We start from the raw sequence: 23172 nt of genomic DNA on the forward strand, positions 1-23172 counted from the left end.
TATTTTACAGTGTATAGGTTTGAGTAAATTATTAGTTCATCCTGACACTGTTTTTAATTTGAATGCAGGACTTTTACTTTTGGTATTGTAGTATTTTGACAGTGTGGTATAGGTACTTAAATAAAGAACCTGAATATTCCCACCTCTGGATTCAGTATCAAAGATGACGATCATGGATGGATGAAGGAATCCTCTCTTCGCCCACCATCATGATCAAATCTGAGCGCGCGGCTCCACCGCGTGCTCGAGTCACGTCACTGCAGCGTGAGATAGTGTTTACTGTTGCTAGGTAACGAAATCAGAAAAAAAAAAAAAAGCTTCTGGGCCCTGAGTACTTTTTGTTTTGCCAGCTCTCGGTATCGGTGCTGTTTTTTGTTTTGTTTTTGTTTGTTTGTTTATTGTTGTTGTTGGTTTTTCAACATGGCAGGAAGCGAGAAGCTGGATTTGGTTCATCAAAACGCGATTCACGTCGAGACGATCCGGAAAGAGCAAAGACACCAGAAACTGTACACGCAGTTCAGCATCAACCCACACAGCAAGTGTAAGTTTGAGCAGTCTGTCCTCCTTCACCCGCTCACCTCCACATGTAGACTATTTCTGAGGTATTATATTATTATTTTGAGAAGGTGTCTAATTATTTTCATAAATTATTATTATGTTTACATACTAAGTTATTATTTTGAGCGTTTCTATAAAAACTCATTTTTTGAGATACTAACTAATTTTAACTCATTAATTTGAGAAAGTGTTTCATTATAATAACTAACAGGATCTCATTTTCGGTCAGGGAGTTCAGAGTTTATCTCACAACAGCTTGAGTTCTCTTTTCCTATAATATATAAGGACTAACATGAGACAACAATCAAGTCTGTTTCATTGTGTTTGTAGCAGAGAGAATTGAAAATCAGGTTAAAATTAAGAAAATCATGATAGCACTGAGTCTTCTCTGAATAAATAAATATTATTATTATACATGTATAATCCACTATTTTCACTGTCAGCAGTTTTCATTGGAACTGATATTATTTCTCTGATAGAGGACATACAGAGAGAACCATTAAAGACACATTTTCACACAGGTGTTATCCATGATACTAAATAAGGTTCAGTTCCATTCAGGTCAAGCAGAGCTCCTTGGAAAGGATCTTCTAAATGGAACAGGACCCTGATTAGACTCATTTGTAACACCTGTGTTTACACTATTTCAAAAATGGCTGCTGTGAAAAAGGCCTACACTAAGGAAACTGAAAGATCCTTGCTTGCAAAAATTAAATAGTTGTACCAGTTATATGATCTATTGTTGCATTAAACTTTTCTTTTTTTCTCATAACGTGTGTCCACACCCTTTTAGTTCATGTCCTGCCAGACAAACCCATGTCCAGGAAACCACCAGAAGTGATTGCAGAAAACTGTAAGTTTACACTGATTCCACTGAACTAAAGGAAAAAGTTTTCCTCTTTTCTTCTGGATAAATAACAGTTGAAGATAATATTCATAGTATTCAGATTCCAAACAGCAAGAGCCAGTTAAGAACGTTTGAGAACATCCGTGTTACTGCATGAACGTTTCTCTTTTCCAGCTGACTTCTACAAAGCTTTCCAAAAGGCCCACCAGGAGCCCACCAAGAAATATTCAATGCCACAGACTGAGAGTCAGGAGATAGGATGGATATCAACTCCTCTGGTGAGAATAAAATCACTCTGACAGTTTATTATAATTAATAACCAACCTGCAGTGACACTGTGATTAGAGAGCCTCCACTTTTAACTGGAGAATCTGTTTCTTGGATTACTTTAAGTGCACGCAAGAAACTGATCATACTGTGGAAAATATCTTGAAAACGTTTAAAAATAAAATTAATAAATTGGTCTTATGTTGAGTTTTGCATTCATGGCATTTCTGTGGAGTACTGATTCTATTTCCCAACAATTAATGGTTTGACCCCAAAAAAAAAAGAATTCTGACATGAGAGTGGACCCAACAAAAGTTGAATGTTAGCAATCAGCTCACAGAAGAGCCAAAATACAATATTAAACTGGAACTTTAGAAAGATTTCAAAGCATTCATTTTTATGATTTTTTTGTGCCTTTTCAGCATAGATTCATGGTAGAAATATCTTTATTTATGCAAAGGAAAACACAAAATTCAGGCACCAGGTGACATTTGACAGTAGAATGGAATATGAGGCAGTGAGGCTCTCTGGCAAACAGTGCATCAAAATAAAACTCCTCTGTACTTCATATTTTTTTGTGATAAATGTTCTAAATATTGAGGGAGTCCTGTCACCTCTGACACAACTTCATGCTAATAGTCTCAAGAAAGACACCACTGAAACATTATCAGTGTCATGTAATTGTCATTCTCATCCATCTTTGTCTCTAGATCTTATTAAAATGCTCATTACGTCCTCTACTTTTTCTCCAGATCCAATCGAATCGCAGTGACAGGAGACTCAGCTTCTACCGATTTAGCACAGACATCACCAGGCATCAAGAATCCGCCCTGCGTTTATCAAAAAAGACGTAAATCCTCAAAAAAAAGTGACCACCTGTGTCCAGATTTTTTTTTTATTTGTTTATCACACAAACATACAGGTGTCATCGCCAGAAGCTGCCCTTTTCCATTTCCACCTTTGCAAACTGAGAAAAAAACATTTGCGTGGGAAACCTTTGCACAGGTCTCCGCAAAACACATTTACCCTTCACATATTAGTCATATTAATGAATGGGAAAGGGCAGAAACAACAGCTGTTCAATATTATAAAATGTCACGTCACATGGGAGAGAATTAATGTGTCAAGGAGCTGAGCTAGAAAAGTAAAACAAGTACACCAAACAGGAGCACAATGTAAATTAGATGGCGGGGAGGTTGGTGTAGATATTGAAGTGTAATCGCAGAAAGTGGATTTAAAACTACCTCAAACGGATATACAGGGAGAAAATTATGTCCAGACCATAAAAACTGGTCTATAACAACATATGAAAAGGAAAGACATTGTTTTAACATTAGAACTTTTTAGATAACAGTTCTGCGGTTCTGGTGACTGTGTAGGTCCACTCTTTGCCATTTCTGCAAAAGGAGACCTTTTGTTCACCAGTCGTGTCCCTGAAACAGCCTCCTGAACATTACGGCAGGACATCTTTCTCTCTGTGGGTTGAAGGGTCCTCCACATTTTACAGAAGGCATGTTGTACAAAAAGCGGAGAAGAAAAGTTCTCCTGAATGTCTCATGATGTATTTGAAGGAGAAACTGGGAGGCAGGTGTGAGTAATCCTGTCTAGAAACAAGATTCAAGTCCAGCCTGTTGACCAGCCTCTGCCGGTTTTTACGATCGAGACTTCATCTTCCTGCGGACGGACTTGCCTGGTCGTTTCTGGAAAACAAGAGAAGAAAAATAAGTTCCATTTTTAGCTGTTTTTTTGTGTAACTTTACAATTCCCTTTGACAAACTGTCTATTAAATCAGTCAGCAGTGTTTTGTGTGTGTGACTCACATTTTGTTTCCCTCCTTTGCCTTTCTTCCCTCCCTTGCCGCCCTTTGCGTGAGCCACTTTGGCGCGGAAACTGGAGACATCGTTGTAGCTCTCCTTGGTGTTCCACTTCTTCCCACTCTTCTTGCCCCCAAAGCCAAACTTCTGGTCCTTATATTTCCTCTTGGCATTGGGGCTGTCAGAATAAAAGAAAAAAAAAATTAGCTTTGTGATGTCACGCTTAATATTTATGATTACAGTGAGCGCAGCTGAAATGTAACACCTCACCCCTTCTTGTTCAACGCTTTCTTGGGGCCCTGAGAGGAGTCGTTACCCGCCTTCTTGTCTCCTTCCAAGAAGTCCAGTTTGTCAGTCATTCCTGGGCGTGGGGGTTATCAGAAATGTTAAAAACCTTCTCACACATTTATATTTTGGGGAACGGTGCGTCAAGCAATTTGCAGTGGTACCATACAAAAAAAGCTCACCTTTCTGGTATTTCTTTACAGCATTCATCATCGCTTTCTTCTCTTTCTGCCTCTTCTGGATCACTTCTATTTGTACCTGGTACACATTCAATATTCATGTCAATTCTTCCAAACTAAAAGAGGATTTTCTGCATTTATTTTTTTAAAGAAGGGACCTTATAACCAGGTGATGTAAAGCAGACAACATTGCTTCCATTCTGCTCTATGTCTGCTGCTTCTTGCCAATGAGCAAAGTAAAGCAAAATGAATCCAGTAAGAGTAACAGTAACCATAGAAAAAAGGGGCTGACCTTTTTGCCAAACTTCCTTTGCTCGCGCAGTTTCTTGGCCTTCTCCGACCTCTCCATTATCATCTGCTTTGAGATCAGCTTTTTCCTGATCTGGACAGAGGGAGAGAAAACATTTTAGTTTGTGTGTGGGAAGAAAAGAACAACTGTGCTGAGTTCCTAAACCAGTGCGGTCGATCAAATGTCAGCTACCCACACAGATTAAACATTCGCTAAAGAAAACAACAAAGACGTTCTGTGTCTCCAAATTAATATGTGCAATCGTGGTGTCGAGGCTAAAACACAACACCACCGAACAGCACGCATCACAGCAGCCGCTCATTTTACTTTCTGTGAACAAACCCCACAGCGGTGGCAGCCGGGGTCACAGCAGCGAGTGTGGACGTGCTGTCCCTCGACACTTCACAACACTGTCCTATTTCCAGTGTCGCTGCTCCTGAAAATACACTTTTTTCCAGAGACACAGCTGTTTTGTACTTCTATTAGGGTTGATCTATGTCATGAGTCTCAAAATCCACAACCTGACTTTTGATTTTCAAGACACAATTCAATCTTTCAATAAAACTTTTTTTTTCAATGTCAATATCACTGTTAGACTACCGGGTTTTGATTTGATTTGCCACAAGTAAGAGGGGTTAAGCAAGATGGACATTTTTCACTATTTAATGACATTTTATAAACTTTGCAGCCCTCGATTGAACATGACAACTAACTTATAATAAAAGCAAATAAAAATTTACTCTGGGCAAGAAGATTTCTGACAAAAAAACATTAATGTTAAATACTAAAAGAGCTTTGACTTTGCTGTTCTGATGTGTCATCCTGTAAGAGACAAGACGTGTGTAAAGAGGAAACATCTCACCTTCTGCATGTGCTGGTCTGACTTGGCCATCTCTGCAAAGTAATCCTCAGGCCTCTTGGTGGAAATGCCATGTTTGTTTAAGAGGGGCAGAGCCTCCAGGACTGTAGCCTGAGCTTGACGGTAGCTGTTTTCAGAAAAAAAGTAAATTTGAGCATCAGTGTTTCCATGACAACTCCATCTGCTGAGGACAATCACACGATACAGTCATAAGCCTCAGTGCTGCTACTCAGCGCTCCTTGTAGTGAGACTGTTTGGTCAAAAAGAGTTTGATGATAACATCAAACTTGCACATCAGGTTATGGTCACTCACAAGAACATCTCCCTCTGGAAATCATCGTCTGCGTTGACCTCTCCGTTGGTCACATTTGGTTCTTTCCCTTCGACTTTGGAAAGAATGTCTTCAGCTGGCTGGTTGGTCAGATCCAACCTCTCCACCCAGGGGAGATCTTTACGGAAGTCAGCCAGGCACTGTTTCAAACCCTCCTGCATCACAACACACACAAAAGATACAGTATCAACAATTGTCCAAGTATAGGAAGCTTGAAAGTTACACAAAAGTTACTGTAACAGTTGCAATGTTCATTATAGTATTACTTTCTGCACCTTTACATGGGTATCAAAAAACTGTTTAGATTAAAAATGTTGTCTGGCACTCAGAAACATACAAACCCTGAACATGAATTCTGACATTTAAAGGAACAATTCATCCCAAAATCAGAATCTTACTCTTTTCTGCAGATATACATTATAATGGGACTAGATTGCACTCAGCCTGTGGTGCTAAAAGCGCAAAAAATACAGTCAACAGCAATGTCTCTTTCCAAAAATCAAGACCTGGTTACTCTAAGTAATCCACAGACCTTGTTGTGAGCAGTTTCAACGAGGATCTACTTTCTTCCTACCAAACTACACCCACTGACTGTACCACCACACAGAGGGAAGCATGCATTTCAGGGATGCAGATTTTAAGCATTTGTCTTAGTCGATTAGTCATTTTTCCCCTTCAGTCAAAGCTTTATTTCAACAGTAACATATTGCATGTTATCTGGCAGCATTTCATAGCTTATGAAACATAAAAGGTTTACATATTAAATGAATATACTTGAATATTAGATAACATGTCTAGCTTGATAATAAAAATCAGTTACATTTAGTTTTTTGATTAACTTCTTCACAACTAGTCAATGACTGATTGATCATTATCATCCCTAGTGCATCTTTTCATATAAAAAGGTTCAACATGTGATGCAAACATGATCATTATCACTCACCACATTGTTGACAGACTTTTTGGCTTTATCCACCAGGACGTTCATTCCAGGTTTCAACAGACCCTTTGCAAAGGCTTCTTGAAGCTGAAGAAAACAAAAATTGGTTAGATATATAATTTAATCTTACATATCCTGCTGTGGAACCAAACACACTTAATGGCGATATATAAATACATCCAGAACAACATAAAAAAAACAAAGTAAAAGCAGAATAAATGTTAGAAATTTCACTATAATTTTAGCAAGTCAGTCGTATCAGCTGTACAATTTTGTAAAAATAAAGGCGATTTTTCTGTGTCAGTTGTTTTACAGTTGTTAGCTTTGGCTGGCTAACGTTAGCTTGTTAGCATGACAACAGTTCACTCACCTCATCGTCTGATAATTCGCTGTTTTCCTCCTCTGAATCCGCTCCCATCTGCTCCTCGTCCTCTACTGACTCCATACTCCTGCTATCGATGATCATGAAATCAGAATATGAGATCAAATGGCCTCTAACGCCAAGAAACCTGCTCTGGGTGGATGTGGACGCCGCTCTTCCTCACATGTACGGAGCGTTTCACGTGGGGAGGAAGTGACGGTACTGAGTGTTCTACATACACAGTCCGCCGGCGGAACGAATGTTCAACGCTTCAAAGGTTCCTACAGTGGAAAAAAAAACTGATACAAGCAAATATTGTGTCGTTACTGACTTTATTATCTGAACAAACATCTCAAGTAGGCTTTTTAAGGATCTTTAACATCATAATACGTTTTTATTTATCAGGTAAAACAGATATTGTCTTCCTAAAAGTCAACTTAAAAATAGAATTTAGTGAAGTTTCTTCGGGTATGTAATGTCAAGAGATTCCTTCAGGAGGCGCTGTTGTGCACCTTAGCAGATTGTATTAGACACTTCTATACCTGTCATGCATACATAGAGAACGAATTCATGAACAAATTAATATATAAATACATCCATCCAAAAATATTTCAGTGTTTATATGATTCTCACTTATTTGTATGTATTTTTTTTTTTTTTTTACAGAAAGTCTACATATATATTCTATTTGTTGTTTTTTTTTAAAATACATATGTCTGTTTCTCCATGCCAATAAATCCCCTTTGAATTAAACTGATGTTATAATATTTACTAACATCTCCAATGTTCAATGATATATAATTAAATTTCAGTAGTAGAGCAGCCACACCTTGTCAAATGTGCCAAGAGGATGGTGCAGATCAAAGTCTGGACAGAATCTACTTTAAATCCTTACGAGTCTTACTGGGGCCTCACGAGTTTTACTTGCCACTTCATCAAGAAAGAAACTATCGACACCACTTTTCCAAAGCTCTCTCCTCGAGTTGAGTTCTGTCACTCTGATGCAACACGATTGAGAAAAATGTGACAGCGCTATGTTTGTTTCTTTCTAGGTCTGTCAAATGAATTAATCAGAACAAGATTTAAATTTGATGTGGGTAATTTTCACCTGTGCAACACACACGTAGACACACTTATAACGCCAACAACACTTGTTTTAAGCCTGTAAAACATAAGGAAATCCTTGCATGATTACCAAAGGTCCAAATCCTAAATTCTCCTTCCAAAATATCTGTATGTTTTTGTAAAGCAATTTGAACAAGGCCAGCAAGCATGTTTTAACAGGGTCCAAGCAGATTGCAAAGAAGACATTTTTAGATCAGAAGACCAGACGCTGATGATTTGCCTTGCCTTAGTCTTATTTTTCTTTCCTTTCCTTTTTTTTATTTTGATGGATTCTCTCCAAGTTTGAAATTTCCTTTTTTTTAAATTTCTTCCTGTATATTTCTCAAACTTTTTGTTCATTAGGCCTATATCGTATGTTTGACAACTACAACAGATTGATTTGTTTCTTTTGGTTGAATGTATTATATTCAGTATGCAATATGTCCCTGGGAGGTGTGACTTTGTCCTGAACATAAGTGTTTGATTAATTTGCACAATCTGAGTCTGTCATTGTACCTATTCTTGCAAATAAAGTTGCAAAAACCCTCTTCCTAGGTGCAAACTGGTCCCCTCTTGTGTGTGTAGCATGCAGTGTATGTGTCTGTTTTACTTTACTTTAACCATGTTCATTTGTTTCATTATATTTTCTATAAGTTCTGTCTTTAAACACAGGCTGCAAACTGATTATGTCATAAAAATGGTTTTAGGATAACCTTGTTCAGGTTTCCCTGCACTTCACACACAGTTTGATGTATTTTCTGATATATGCACAGCCCATCCAACTAAAATGTCCAAACTTGAAGTACAGTGAGAAGGTCAAAGTTACAGAAGTACAAAATTATAAAATTAAGTCTGCACACCAGAAACAGCACCTTACAGCATTTTTAATAGTATCACCACGTGTGAGGTTTCGGGCCCCAGCCCTGCATCAGACATGAGGTCAAGGTCAGAGATACAACCTGCAGCATCATCACTGCAGACTGTAGCAGAACAGATAGGACTCACAATCGTTCACTTTAATGTTATGTAAAGACTGTTTGCATTCATCTTCTGTAGTCATGTAGCAGTCGTGTGGAGGACTTGCAGTTAGAGCCAGAGCGTGCACATGCTGCATGCTAATGCTGTGCTTTGGCCGGTGACCATGACAGTAACTTGATCTTACCCAAAATGTCACTTGAGAGGGATTCATCTCAAGTGGTCAAGCGAGGATCTCAGCCCTGCCGAGGGCTGTGTTAAGAGTCGTCAGCCATGACAGTGTGCATCTATCCACCGGGCATATTACATTACATTATCAATGAGTGTTGGTGCTGGAAAAAACAATATGTTCTGACATTTACTGTAAGACACATCATGTAACGTAAGATCCAAAAAAAAGTGCACAGCAGTGTAAAAGTGTGACTCTGTCTAAGAGGTCATTTAGGATATTTAACATTTAGAGGAGGGAAATGTAAACCATCAGAAAGCATTAAAATGAGATAGAGACGATACAGAGTCAACACTGTTACATGTTATCTGTGACACCAGAGAACGTAAATAAGGCCAAAGCATCTGGAAGACTACATCTTATGTCCTACAGTAACAGACCATCAATAATCAACATCAAGCCTCTAATGAGAAATTATAGTCAGAAAGAATCCAGCTGCAGTGGCATCATAACAATAATTTCCCAGTTTGCATTGTTCTTCTTGTTTATGTTTTTCTTGGCAGCAGTCCACTGAGACAAATTACACTCCCTGTCAAAATGCATGTAATTTTGACAAAAAAAATACAAGCGATGTTTGCAAACTGGTCTGTAATGTAGTGGCTTGAAAATTAAAACTTTTAACAAGTCTGTGTTAGGGAGGTTTTTCAGGCTTTGCGTGACTGCTCATGTCTTGTCGTGATCCTGTGGGGTTCCTGAAAACTCATCCTTGGGTGGTTTTGAGAGAAAGTAGACAACTTAATTAAATGGCGTTTTGACAGTTTCCTTGATGATAATGTGTCTAAAACAAAGGAAAAAGTCAGAGTTTAGGTGTAGCAGAGGAGAAACCCCAATCACCAAGGTCAACAACGAACCCAGTGAAAGAGTTCATACTTATAAATACTGAGGGATAAAGGTTGATGACCAAGTAAAGTTTAGTTGATGTGCTACCGCAGAGGTTTAAGAAACTGCAACAGCGAATGTTCCTTTCATGGAAGCTGAATTGTTGTAATGCAGCTTGTTACTTCTTGCAAAGACAAGATGTGTAGGCTGCAACACACGATCAAGAGGACATGTAGGGTCATCGGGTGCAATTGTGTGCAAAACAGGATTCAACTCAGCCATCGGGGCAAAGGAAGGAAAATAAGAACGGTTATGTTTAGCTTTTCAGCAATTAGACTGTTAAAGTTCTAAGAATTACTGGGATTTTCTGGCAGATTATGGCCGAAAAAGAATATAATAATCATGTTGTTAGTATATTATCACCTGAAAGTTATAGAGTAATAGAATAATCACTTTCAGTACCTTGGAATGGGACGTTTTTATCTACAGGGGGTGGGTCCTCTTCCACGAAGACCAAACGTCGAGCATTTTGCCTGAGTTTTGTTATGTTCTCCTGTATGCTTGAGAGGAGAGGGTGAGATTAGGTGTTTGCAATCTGCAAGCTCACTGCTAGATGCTACTAAATCCCACACACTGGTCTTTTAAATGAGAGGGACGATGTAAAAACACAGGATTTGGTGTTAGTTTTTTTGGTCAGGGTGATGTGCAATGATAATCCTCATGCAATACTTATGTTAGGGCTCCAAAGTTTGACCAGGGGATGATGGGTGTAACAGTGATGTAAGAGTAACCTGGGGTAAAAGGAAGAAAGGGGAACGGAGGATCATGTACAAACAAACTTTTATTAATATATTGAGGTGCAGTACCTCTTTTTTTGGCTCATTTTCCTTTTCTGCCTCTCTTTTTTTCTCATTATAAGCTTCAATAACAGACAAAATAATGTAAAGTGAGTTTCCCAGGGACCCACTTTTTAAAAATGACAGAACCATCGTGACCCAAACCACAATATCGATAAATTTTGGGAAGACTTCATTCATGCATAAATGGAGGTTCCTGACCATTTTCCCTGCCATTTCCACATCACCATATGCACATTAAAACTTTTAGAAATGAGAAATAAATTCATATAGGCTAGGAGTTAATAGTTAATCTAATTGTTTTTATTTCCTCTTATTGGGAAAACAATCAAGGACATTTTCACCTGCTTCATGAATGAGACAAAATAAGTGCCTTTAAATGGAATTAATATGCACTTGTTTTTACCTCTTATTAGACATATTTTTGAAAGCTTTATAAATGATGTACTGCAGATATAAATCTTAAATTTGCAGAATTTCCATAGTCTTTTATGTGTATGATTTATTAATGATTAATCATTAACATCCCATCCTCGACCCTGACAAGTTGGATTTCTCTATCTGATAAAGTTTACTTGAACTTGAATTATGTTATCCTTGGTTGGACTGTGTGTCTGATTTCTAGTTGTGCAGAGCAGAACTCAACATCTAGGGAATGAAATGTCATCCACTGCAAAAAAAAAACCTGCTGTATTATTATTTTTCAATCATTTTTTCTCTCCTTGCACGTCATTGTGCTGCTCTTACATCTGCGTCTCTTTGACAACGTATTTCAGGACTGGACAGGATCACCTTGACATGAAAGCGGCAGTGCAGTCATCTTCCTAATGGCAGACTCATTTTTTGCTCCATTATAAAGATCCAGAAGTATCTGTTCCAATGGCATTTTTCCACCGGAAAGTTGCTTTTTTGGGGGTCGTACTGACATTATTTTGATTAGTCATCAAGTCACTGGTCTAGTTACTCTAACACTAATACCAGATAGATTAATATGGGATAGATGAGGGCCTTCTGCGATGAGTAGTACTGTTCCTGTCACATGTCATGAGTCTCTTTCTGTGGTTTATCCTCTAAGTCCTCAAAGCTGAAACTGGCTGATCCCCTGAGAGTGACTTTCTCTCTAATTTCTGATGGAAATCAATATTTACGATTTGTACTTCACCACCCTTAATTCCTCCTTTCTCTGCGTGGCCAGATCCTCACTCTGAGACGTCTTCAAAGGGTGAAAAAAATCCAATGATTTCCATTTCTGTCATTATAATCGTTTGAGCCAGACAGTAATGCAGTCCATTGAATTCACATCTCGCTGTCACTCTTCATCTCGGAGCGACAGACTGCTTCCTGACAGCAGATTGAAAATAAGTTGGATTCACACTGTCAAGCTCCTCTCTTAGAGTTATTCCTGGCTGCTGGAGCTCTGGACTAAAAAAAAACGCAGTCACGAATGTCTGGGCCGATGTTGGATAAATGGTTGAGCTCTAATACGGCACTTAATTACCCTGACTAAGATTTGGCGATGTGCAAATAAACAATAGTCTGGTTGAATTAATGTGAATAGTATTTTAGTTCATTTTGTCCTTACCTGTCCTCTCCTGAGAGTTCATTCCCTCTCCCTCCATCTAAACATACCTGACATGACTGCTGAAGAGTTGGCCTACACCTGTGAATCACTCTGTCTCTCATTAGCCATATGCTGCTGTGTTGGACGTGCCACAAACAGAGCCATTAAGCATCAAACGTCCATCACCTCCGAGCACTGCGTTGATTGAAAAGCTCACACCAGGCCTGGGGACACTTGAACTAGCTGTTCTACAAAACAAACAAACTCAAATTTTTTGGTATGAAAATCTTCCCTGAGGTCTCAAGGTTGGCAAGTATGGGTACTGGTGGATAAAGGCTTTAAAACAATGCCCAAAATTCCAAAAAGTTTGCTAATAAAATGACGCTTTAATTAGGTATTTCGGAGTTTGTTTGTTTTTTTAAGAAGCCAAATCACATTCCTTCAACGCAACAAATTCATGTCCATCATCACGATCATGACAACAAATCAGTGAAGAAAGAGAGAAACAAACTTTCAGCAGTAGTTTTCAAAATGAGTACATTTTGAAATGAACTGTATTTTATTTTGAAAAGCACGTTTTGCCACACAGTTTGACTGAGGCGGCATTTTCTGGGGGAAAAGTCGGCATATACCCTTTATACCTCTTGCCCCACCCTCCCCATGTAAGAGACCCTGTGGTAATTTTGAGCCAGTGTCTGGTTTGTTTGTTCTAGACTACTGTAGAAACATGACGGTTCAACTTGGCTGCCTCCATGGAAGAGGACCCGCGCCCCCTGTGGATATAAATGCTTCATTCTAAGGTAACAAAAACACAGATTCCAGGTGATTATACACTATAAAAATATATTTATTGATATTATATTCCATATTCTGTCAATAGATCTCTAAGTCTTACACACTGGACATTTAAATTCTCAGGGTGGGGGGGTGGAAGGACTTAAGGTCTTGACGATTATGTAAAATTTGTAGCTGGTGCTATTACAAAACAGTCAAGAAGAGATAAAATTGGAGTATTTAGTTCAATCAACATTCATGAATGTCCTCCTAGAGTTTTTTATGCTACTGCCATGGCAACTGACAGTAGGTGAACAATAGTGAAGATGAGCACAAGAGACAAGAGGGGAAAGTTAATGTTCATGTCACAGTCTCCTGCTCTCCTTCATCACGACTCCATCATCACACTGGATTGCATCTTAGGCCTCCACGTTTGGCTGCTTCTGCCAGGACCAAAACTAATGCATGGAAGTGAGACATCCAGCTACAACTTGAATATGTTGCTGCTGTTGCAGTATTTTTTAATGGCGTGTAATTATATTTGCCCCTTTACAGACTTCAGTTCTGCTTCTATGAGAGGACTCTCTGCTGTCAGTAGGGTCAATGAAGGAAATTACTCTATCTAATCCATTGTGACATTCTCCAACCTCCCATTAAATCAGTGGTCAAGTTTGATATGCAGTGGAGACATACAAAGTACATCTGTGCAAAGACACTAACGCACTGGAGCATCAGCCCCCATTTCCAAATAGTCTTCATAGTGACCACATTATATACTCTGGCCAGGTGACAAAGTGCTTTATAATTCAGCCTACAGACTGTCAGGTGCAGGATTGCATAATAATCAAGTGCTTTGTGAAATTCCACAGAGCCACTGAGTGTCAAAAGCAGAGCGAGCAGACGTCTGTGTGGGCACGCAGCCCGATGTGTTCCTCCACTCCTGACAATTAAATGCAGCCCAGTGTTCAACTGACAAAATGCTAAGTGAAAGTATATAAGTGTTATCAGCAAAATGTACTTAAAGTATCAAAAGTAAAAGTACTGGTTGTGCAGAACTGCTCTTATGCAATTATAGAATATGTGTACTGTATGTTATCCAGTCCTCAGATCTGAGACAAATCATGTCCTGCCAAAAAACTTCAGATATTATTACTACTAACACTCTAATTCCTTTTTTTAATGTTTTATTTTATGCTTGAAGGATTTCTATATGTGACACAAATGTAATTTATAAGTGCTTTGGTATATGTTTTTATTAGACAATACCTACTAACAACATAGGTGTGAAAAATGTTGGACCTATAAAGCTGTGTACCAGATTTTTGTCAACACATTTTCACAAAAACATGATTTAATCGGGCTTAAAAAGGTTTAGCTATACCCTGAGGACCCCTGTCTCACTTCCTAGTTAAAAAGAAATACTGCTCAAGGACTAAGCTTCGTATGCTTTGATAAATTTATTAAATAATATTAGCTATCAGAGGTGTCTGAACCATAACAAGTCAATTTGGTAACCCTTCAAAATTAAAACTAAATAAGAAAGAATTATGCTTTAAATATGTGAATTTTACAACTTAAAAAAAATAAAATGGCTTGCACTCAGAACTTCAGTCTGCTGCCCATATACACATTTATTGGGGCGGTTCTACACTTCTTGTGCACGTGCATCCAATTTAAGACCAAACATGATTCATCGACATATTCAGGTGAGTAAGATCAGACTTGGTTGTCAGAACACGTTTCATGAATCCCACGTCAGATTTTATCTTCCTCTTACTGCTTTGTTTAAGAACAAATATAAGAGAAAAATAAGAAAACATTCATGCATGAGGTCCATTGTTTTTGGAAAATATTGCATAATGTGCAATATTATAATATAAAAGTTTCCAGTAATAAAGATAGAGGAGTAATATTTCCCTCTGAAATGTATGAAAGTGCAGAGAAGGGAAATACTCAAGTCCAAGTACAGAAAGCAGCTGTGCAGCCAAGAGGCTGAATGACAGTGAGTGATCAGGAGGCAGAGAGGCAAGAAGATAAGCAAAGTCTTTTTTTTTACTAAATCGCTATCAGTTCTCTGTAAAAAAGCCCTGCTGTTTTAACCTAAAGTACGTAAAATACCAATAACCAGACTGAGTACTAGTCACACTCTAACATATCTTAGGAAGCGAGGAAATGTTTGCATAATTCTTATCGTTGGAAAAAAAAAGTAATTTATGCATTGACTTCAGCAAAATCACAAGAGACAGCATTTTTATTTATCAGAGCTTCTCCAGATGGTCTCCTTTTTGGCATTTTGCACAGATTCCCTGGCAAAGTTTATGCTTCATAGAAGATCTATTATTAGGTCACATTCAAATGGGAAAATCCTTCTTATTAGCAACCAGCCCCCAAGATTTGTAAACAGGAAGTGTTTTTGTGCCGTTTGCTGTGCTGAGACACTGTTCCTCTCTTCTCCTCTATAAATGGAATATCATATCTAAAGCATTTGACAGTGCCTTTGATAGAAACAGTGTGAAGGACTCAAGCTGTTCCCCATGAAACATCTGCATTTGAAATGAGTGTCAGGAGAACTGAAAAAGCAAAAATGTCACGTGAGAGAGATGAGATGTGACCCGCTCACTCGCACTTCATTTGCATTTAAAGGTGGAATCGGCATGGATTTGTCCCAGCTGTTTGTAAATGCACCACAAAGATAGTTGATTGCTGCGTCTCATCACCAGGACATTAAATACTGATGTTTTGGGTTGGTAAAGCGTCAGCAAAGCAAAGCAAAATAAGGAGAAAATAAGGAGATACAGGCAGAGGGCAGGGTCTGTATAGATACAGCCACCACCTTTACTGGGTCATAATAAGTGAAAGGGATTAGGTTTATGAGTATAAGCTGTGTAAAAATAAGCAAAGTCTTTGGTGTGAGGGACATGTGATACTCTGGGTGCCTTCTCTCTTGCATGCACATGGTGCACTCCTCCTCTGCAGCTGGACATGATAAGAGATCTTTCCAATCAATAATGGAAATTTAACAAAAAGCTGATAATGGTTCAAAGCTGATCACTGCTGCTGTGTCGCAAACAACAAGTCCCCGCAAAAAAATCCACTTTGCATTGATGAGAAAACCAGCGGGGTCTGTGGTTTATCAAGATAAAATTAAGGACCGGCAGCAGCATCTACAGGCTAAAAGCTTTATTACACTTCACAATGCAAACTCTCATCCTGATTATTTGAATAATGTTGAGTTTGCTATTATAAAGATTAACCTGGGAGGGGACATGTGGGTCTGAACATCCTCTTTTTGAGGGCTCTGGGAGCGCTTGTGAAGTATTTTTTCTGCTTTTAGAACTGTCTGCTTTTGCTCTTGTAAATCCAGTGGTGGTTCTAGACCAGTTTAGACCAGACTGAGGCCAGTTGTTTTGTCAGACAGGCACATTTGACCTGGATAGTAATAGCATACAGAGTAGTATCACACAAAAAACAACATAAAATACTAATATTTGCTTATATTTTGGGAAATTAGCACCATTAAAAGCACCCAAATTAGCTATTAGCGACTCATGTTTTTGCCGTATACTGGAGAAAACCTCAAATAAGGTGCATATTTTTTTCTGTGTTTTGTAAGTGAATTTATGGACACTGCATCACTCTGTGGCAAGGGTTTAAATAAGAAAGTCTGTCCACAATATACTGTTTATTGCAGCTTATGGTGGAAAGCGGCATCTAAACTCAGTGTTAAAGGGACAGCGGCCCCTGCTGAGCTCTTCACCCTTTATTAAATAAGCACATACTGCACAGAAAAAATGTGTTAAATTGAGCACTATACATTTTATGTCATTGAATATACTTTTGCATTATTGAAACCAGCTTGCATTCTGTGGCAATGTCATGCATGTATTGTCTTCACCTCCTCTATGAGCTGTAACATATCTACACACGGTGAGAAATAATAGGCTTCATAAGGCCGTGTGATTTGCTTTCATGGGAGTGTTTGACTCTCCAGCCAATCAGAGTGTTATTCTCCCATACGGCCAGGTGTTCTATTGCCCGACCGAGGCATTTTATGTATCAGCACTTCTCTGTGACTCTCTTTACCCGTTCTGCTCCCATCATCTGCTTTCTCCTTGTTTAAATGAAGTGAAAATTGCATACTTGCAGTGCGGTGTCCTGGTGGATCACTGGGCGAGGACACACACTGAATACTGTACAAATAACCCCCTTCTGTGTCTCAGTGGTGAGCCTTCCTCTTTGCCCTTTTCTTTCCCGCAACCAAATATTCTTTAAAAAAGCTGACACAGACCTCAAATTTCAAATTCAGCTGGTTTAGAGTTTTAGTTTTTGTTTGTTTTAATACATTTTAAGACATTAAGTGTTCTTCTACACTCTTGTAAAGAAATGTACATACCAACAGAAAACTAGAAGAGGCTCCTCAGATGCAATTTTACTGTCATGATTATCATAAGCATGATTTAGAGATCATGTAATTTGAGGGACTTACATCAGACGAACAGTAATGTTCGATGAAGAAGATAAGAAGAAGTAGAAGGTGTTGTTATGAACTTACCAACTAGTTGGTGACTAATTGAACAGATTAACACAGTTCTTCTCTAACTGCCCCCCTGGTGGGGTATAGAGCAACTGCAGGTGGATCTTTTTTGTTAGTTGCGTCCCCTGTTGTTGTTAATGATTAATAAAAGATTGTGGGGTGGGGTGTTGTAAATTTCTTTTGAATTCTGAAGTGGAGCATGCCAGAAATACTTTGTGAACCACTGGATTAACAACACACATTTGCCTATATGACATTCCCATATCCATAAACTCACAGACACCCACAAAGAAAAACAAATATGAAACACTAAGACACAGCAGATGGGCTGGTTTACATAAAAGCTGCAGACATGGCTCACAGTGTAACAACAGTATGACAAGTGTCCATGGTCTAGTGGGCTTGAAGAGTAAATAGGACACATCCAAAAGAGTGAGGGCCACATCCACCTTGGTTGATATGCGGACAGGATCTCATTTAACACAATTATTTTTGACCCTTGGAAAAAGTGGTTCCGCAAAGAAAATTCAAGCTTCACCGTCTTGCCTACAACCAGATTTTACAACCAAAGCAAAACCCCTGTCAGCTGATGAGACAGTGAGACACATACCCTGTAACCCCACCCGCTAAACCTTTTGAACTACCAGGGACGCCCGTTCTCAGGATAGATGATACCTTGAGATTTCAAAAATAGGGAGGATTTTGAAACCAAAGAGAGGGGTTTAGAGGCCCTTTCCTCTTTCAAAAAATGCATTTTGGTGACTTTTAAAGACTGGAAATAAGAAAAGCATAAGTGCACATTATTTGGAAAACAGATACCTGCAGATGACCGATAACTCTATGGGTTATTAGCTGGAATTTAGCCTTACCTTGTCCAAGTTCAAATTTGATTGCAATTACACAGAGAATTAATATTTTACAAATGTTTTAAGGGTATGTTAGGTAGGCTGCTCTTAGAAAAAAAATATGCCTCTGACCTTTAAAACTTTCCATGGGAAACAGTAACTCTTCTTTTCAGGACATTTGAAGTTTGCTTGAGTATTTCTTTCTCTTTGGCTCTCCATTTTTCTCTCCATATCACACTGAGGAGGATGAGGCACGAGCATGGATACAGCACGTGCAAACAGCTCTCATGAAACAACACACGGTGCAGCTGTATTGCTGTCCAGGTGGAAACAGTAAACTTTTAGAGTCGTACGGCTAATACATCCTGGACAGTGCCAGAAACAGGTTGTGATAATGAAGAGGAAAATAAAGAATGGTGTGATATAAATTTGGAGAAATACAGGAGCCTGAGAGGAAACCAGGAGAGGGCAATGAAAAACAGGAGGGTTGGCAAGTACGGCAAAGATACATCAGCCACCCTGAGATACCAATATTTCATTGTTACAATTCATTGTTCTCCACACCGTGTAATAAAGACACCCAACAGCTGTTGATAACTGAAAGGGCTGTCTGTTCAATTTGAATACTTCCCCTATCAGTGAACTTTGAGCCTGTAGTTATGACCAAAACTAAATTATGCAATGAACCTGACAGTGAGGGAATTACTCAGTTGTCTGTGCACAACAGGCAAGTTGACCAACCCATCAATCTGCCAAAACTGGGTCTATCTTTTTAAGATGTGAGTAAAGAAGCACAGATTTAGGCGGATGCCGAGCTGCAACGATGGTGGTCGACCCTGTTTGAATTCATTGGTGTGACGAGCTCTTGGGATTTGATCTAAAGAGCTCTCCTGGTGAACTCTAATCAGACGTTTAGAGACGCCTTCCTTCCCTGCCTTCCTCCGTGCCGGCTTCCTCCTCTTCTCCCTCTGTTCCAACATCTCGGCGTCCTTCCTCTATCCTGACACTGATTAGAAGCGAAGAGACAAATTAATCGGTGGAGCACCAGGTTGCCAGGTCTCTCTGACAGAGGACATCCACAGAATTTTTAAGGGAAATGCGACGTCAACTTCCATCAATGCTAAAGGAGCGGTGTGTGTGTGTGTGTGTGTGTGTGTGTGTGAGTGTCCAAGTATGGGCAGGAGCAGCACAGGGCCCATGCATAATCACCTTATCATATCCCTGTGAATGGAATAGTGAATTGATCTGATTAGAGGTTGGATGAGAAGAGACGGCGAGGGGAGAGGCCTGGCATGTAGAGCAGCTCCCTCTGAAAGAGGAGGAAAGAGGATTGGAGGGAAGAGAAGGATGAAGAAGAGCAGGACAAGGGAGGTGGAGGAAGAAGAAGAGGAGGAGGAGGAGGGAGAGGAAGGAGGAGCAAGCTGAGTATAAGTAAGGATGGATGGCAGAGGCAATAAGGAGAACGGAGGATAAATGACATGATGAGAAAGTGGATGGGGATTTAAAAAGAGATTGGGTGAATAAGAACAGGAGGAAGGAGAAAAAAAAGGTTGGCACTGTGGGAGTACGGGATACAGTGGCCATCCAATCCCTGTATAACCAAAGTGAGACCTGTGTCTGAATTCTTCACACACACACTTTTTCAGTGGGGCTCTGCCAAGGTTGACCCCTTGCCGCCGATTCTGTCTGTAATGTTGCTGGTCAGGATCTCCAGGTGCAGCTGCAGGGAGGAGAGTGTCCGGTTTGGGGACTTGAGAATTGTGTCTCTGCTTTTTGCAGATGATATGGGATTTTTTTTGGCTTTATCAGACTGTGACCTTCAGCATGTGTGGGTTGCAGCCAAGTGTGAAGTAGCTGGGATGCTGTTGATGTCCACAAGCTTGAGGAAAGTATGACAGCTTGTGTTGCCCCCAATATTTGATAGCTTCCTTGAAGTTCCTTGAAAAAAATGAATTTTGAACATCTACTACTCCATGACAATTCAGTAAACTGAAACTTTTGTCTAGTTTCCAGGGTCAGGACTGACCTTTGATTTTTAGGTTATTTTTTCCCACAGTAGTTCATGAGTAGATTAATGACACGAACGCTGTAAGACAGAGCCAGAAATAAAGTAATCTCAGTCTGTCTTAATTTGCATCCCTGAAATTGTTCAACCTTGAGACAATTGTGCGGCTGTGAAAAGTTGCTTATTTACTATGAGGAGCTACTGTGAGTGTGGAACAGGAACTTTGTTGAGATGCTTCAGATAGTTGTGTTACCATATGGCCACCCCTCACATCAACACAAACTCTTGTTTACCTGCCTAACATCTAAGCCTGTCCTATTTTCCCTCCCCAAAACTCTGGAGCCACCACAGACGAGTGCGCACACACACACACACACACACACACACACACACACACACACACACACATCACCCAGTCAGCAATTCTCTGGGAGGCACGGCAGTAGATCATAATTAGAGCCAATCAAAAAGAAGCGTACAGCCTGTTACTTCCTGCCAGCCAGCCAGCCAGTTAGTCCATCTGGCCATACTTAGGCCTTCTGTGCTCGGCTAACTCTCTCACAACAGCTAATAGAGCGCTTTCATTCATGGGGAATAACTTGAATGCATGTCCTGACAGCAAATTTACACACAGAGAGGGACTTGAAACTTCAACCCTAATTGTAGGTGTTTTTGTTATATATTTTTTTTCTTTTTTGCTCCTGTTTCATCCTCATTCATTTGGCATTTCTACCTGTTTGTGGTGTTTACTGCAGAATTAAATATATATCTGATACTGTATGTGGAACACTAACTGACAGCGTGACTTATGGGAGAGGCCGATGACATTTTTCCTCTCAAGGCAACACCTCTTATCTCACAATTCTTTCTCTGTTTGTCCGTCCATTTATCCCTACCTCCCTATTTCTTTGTTTTCATTCTCTCCAAGCCTCCCTGTATGTCGTCCTCTCCTTGCCCACTCTTCTCCGTCCCATCTCCCTTCAGAGTGTTCCTCCCCTCAAATAATTGCCTTCCTCACTGAGTCATTGTCCACTCATTTATCTCCCGTCTGCCTATGTTTCCGATTACCGCTCTGCAAATCAGGTCTCTACATCCTTCTGTGTCTCCCTAAAACTTCTTGCTCCTTCTCTGTGCTGCTGTTGTAAAGTGTGACCTCCAGCCATCTCGCCAGGTACAATTATACAGCACATATAAATGTCACTGTATATGTATGTGTACTATATATCCTCTGACCAGATCTATTTCATATCATCGTGTGGTCAGGCCCACGAGGAACTGAAGATGTAGCAAGTGATTGTGTAGAAAGATAGTTGATTACTGAGTGTCATTCCCGGGTCATCAAATACTGACATTTTGGGAATGGGAGACTCAACAATCAGCTATCTTACCGACCTGTGATTGGCTAAAGTCTCCCGTCAGGGGCTAGATTTCTTTTTAAAAGCCTGAAATCAGAGCCAAGAGGAGGAGCAGAAGTCTAGTTTTCTCTCAGACCACTTGAATTATACTCAACAAAGATGTAATCACAACACTTGTGTTTTTGGCTCCATTTTCAATGAGTTGAAGTAAAAAAAAAAAGTTTTAGAATTCATCCATGCACACAGAAGGTTTATTTCTCTCAAATTTTGTTGTTGAAATCCTTGTTGGTGAACGCTTCAGCATTGCCAAGATAATCCACCCACATGACAGGTGAGGCATATAGAGATGCTGATTAAAGAGCGTCATTATCACACAGGTGTGCCTCAGACTGGCCATAATAAAAGTCTGGGCAGTTCTGTTTTGACACAAAGACATTCATTAAGCACTGAACTATGGTTGTTTCACATAGAGTTACAGAAACCATTTTCTTTCCTCAGGAGGGCAAGGCATGACCTGCCCTGGTCTGGCTCATGCCGGTCTTCTTACCCTAACTCTAATCAATCACTATACTCATGCTCATGACCAACTTTACTCTCTAAGGCAACCAGTACCAACAAAATGTATCACAAATGCAGTGCATGTACATATTATTCCAATATGATCAATGCAAGGTGAAAATATCCATCTGTATCATCATCTTCATGATACGCCTTTATTTTGAAATTCCCATGTCATGTTTGTGTCACACATTCAATCATAAAATGACTGTGAGTTGACATGAACATATCAGGCCCCTGAAAATAGAATAGCAGAGTAAACAAAGGTATTACACATGTTGCTAATTATTATTCAGTTAGTTCCATTCAGGTAAAACAGTCAGAGTGCTGCTGTTGTGCATGTTGGCTCACTGGAAAGACTCTGTTATACATTAATGGAATAACAGGACCTAAACCAGTATCACTGGTAACACCTGTGTTTACCTGTGCTTAATCTTTCTTCAAGTCATGTTGACTTCTCAGGACTGACTGACCTTCCTCCCTCCCCTGTTAGATTTGCTTCACCAGTAAAAGCCGAAACATTAATTATCTAAACTTCCTGGTTCATGAAGTTTGTATACATCAGCACGACTCCTCCCAACTTTATCCTGAGCTGAGGCTTAATTAGGACAACTGAAAACACCTGTGTGGGTGTGCAGGCCATTTAAAATGACCAGGTGAGCTCACTTTACTCTCATAGTGATGGCTAAGCTGCTGTGAACACAAAACCTTGCAGCCACTTTTATACATTTTAGCCAATTATACCACTACTGTGGTAATTAAGCTCTACATGTACTCAGTGGCATTTAAGGCCCTACCAAACTTGTGAAAAAAATAGCAGGAAATG

General features: G+C 39.6%; 2 protein-coding genes across 2 annotated transcripts; one reads left to right on the forward strand and one right to left on the reverse strand.

Annotated features, from left to right (window-relative positions):
* The first annotated feature begins 418 nt into the window (after nucleotides 1-418).
* cfap144 (cilia and flagella associated protein 144) lies at nucleotides 419-2526 on the forward strand. The gene is made up of 4 exons (XM_084723709.1): nucleotides 419-541; nucleotides 1352-1411; nucleotides 1580-1683; nucleotides 2425-2526. Exons 1-4 carry the CDS (start codon nucleotides 421-423, stop codon nucleotides 2524-2526), a joined length of 387 nt encoding a protein of 128 aa, XP_084579835.1. The 5' UTR covers nucleotides 419-420.
* A 27-nt stretch (nucleotides 2527-2553) lies between these two features.
* Nucleotides 2554-6957, reverse strand: ebna1bp2 (EBNA1 binding protein 2). The gene is made up of 9 exons (XM_084723708.1): nucleotides 6740-6957; nucleotides 6373-6456; nucleotides 5412-5584; nucleotides 5102-5225; nucleotides 4243-4332; nucleotides 3954-4029; nucleotides 3757-3847; nucleotides 3493-3664; nucleotides 2554-3372 (listed from the first exon to the last, which is right to left on the reverse strand). The coding sequence occupies exons 1-9, from the start codon at nucleotides 6833-6835 to the stop codon at nucleotides 3325-3327; spliced, it is 954 nt and encodes a 317-aa protein (XP_084579834.1). The 5' UTR covers nucleotides 6836-6957; the 3' UTR covers nucleotides 2554-3324.
* Between the last annotated feature and the right edge of the window lie 16215 nt (nucleotides 6958-23172).

Source organism: Lutjanus erythropterus, chromosome 7 (genome assembly GCF_056507025.1).
Source record: "Lutjanus erythropterus isolate fLutEry1 chromosome 7, fLutEry1.hap2, whole genome shotgun sequence".
In the NCBI taxonomy this organism is placed as follows: domain Eukaryota; kingdom Metazoa; phylum Chordata; class Actinopteri; order Lutjaniformes; family Lutjanidae; genus Lutjanus; species Lutjanus erythropterus.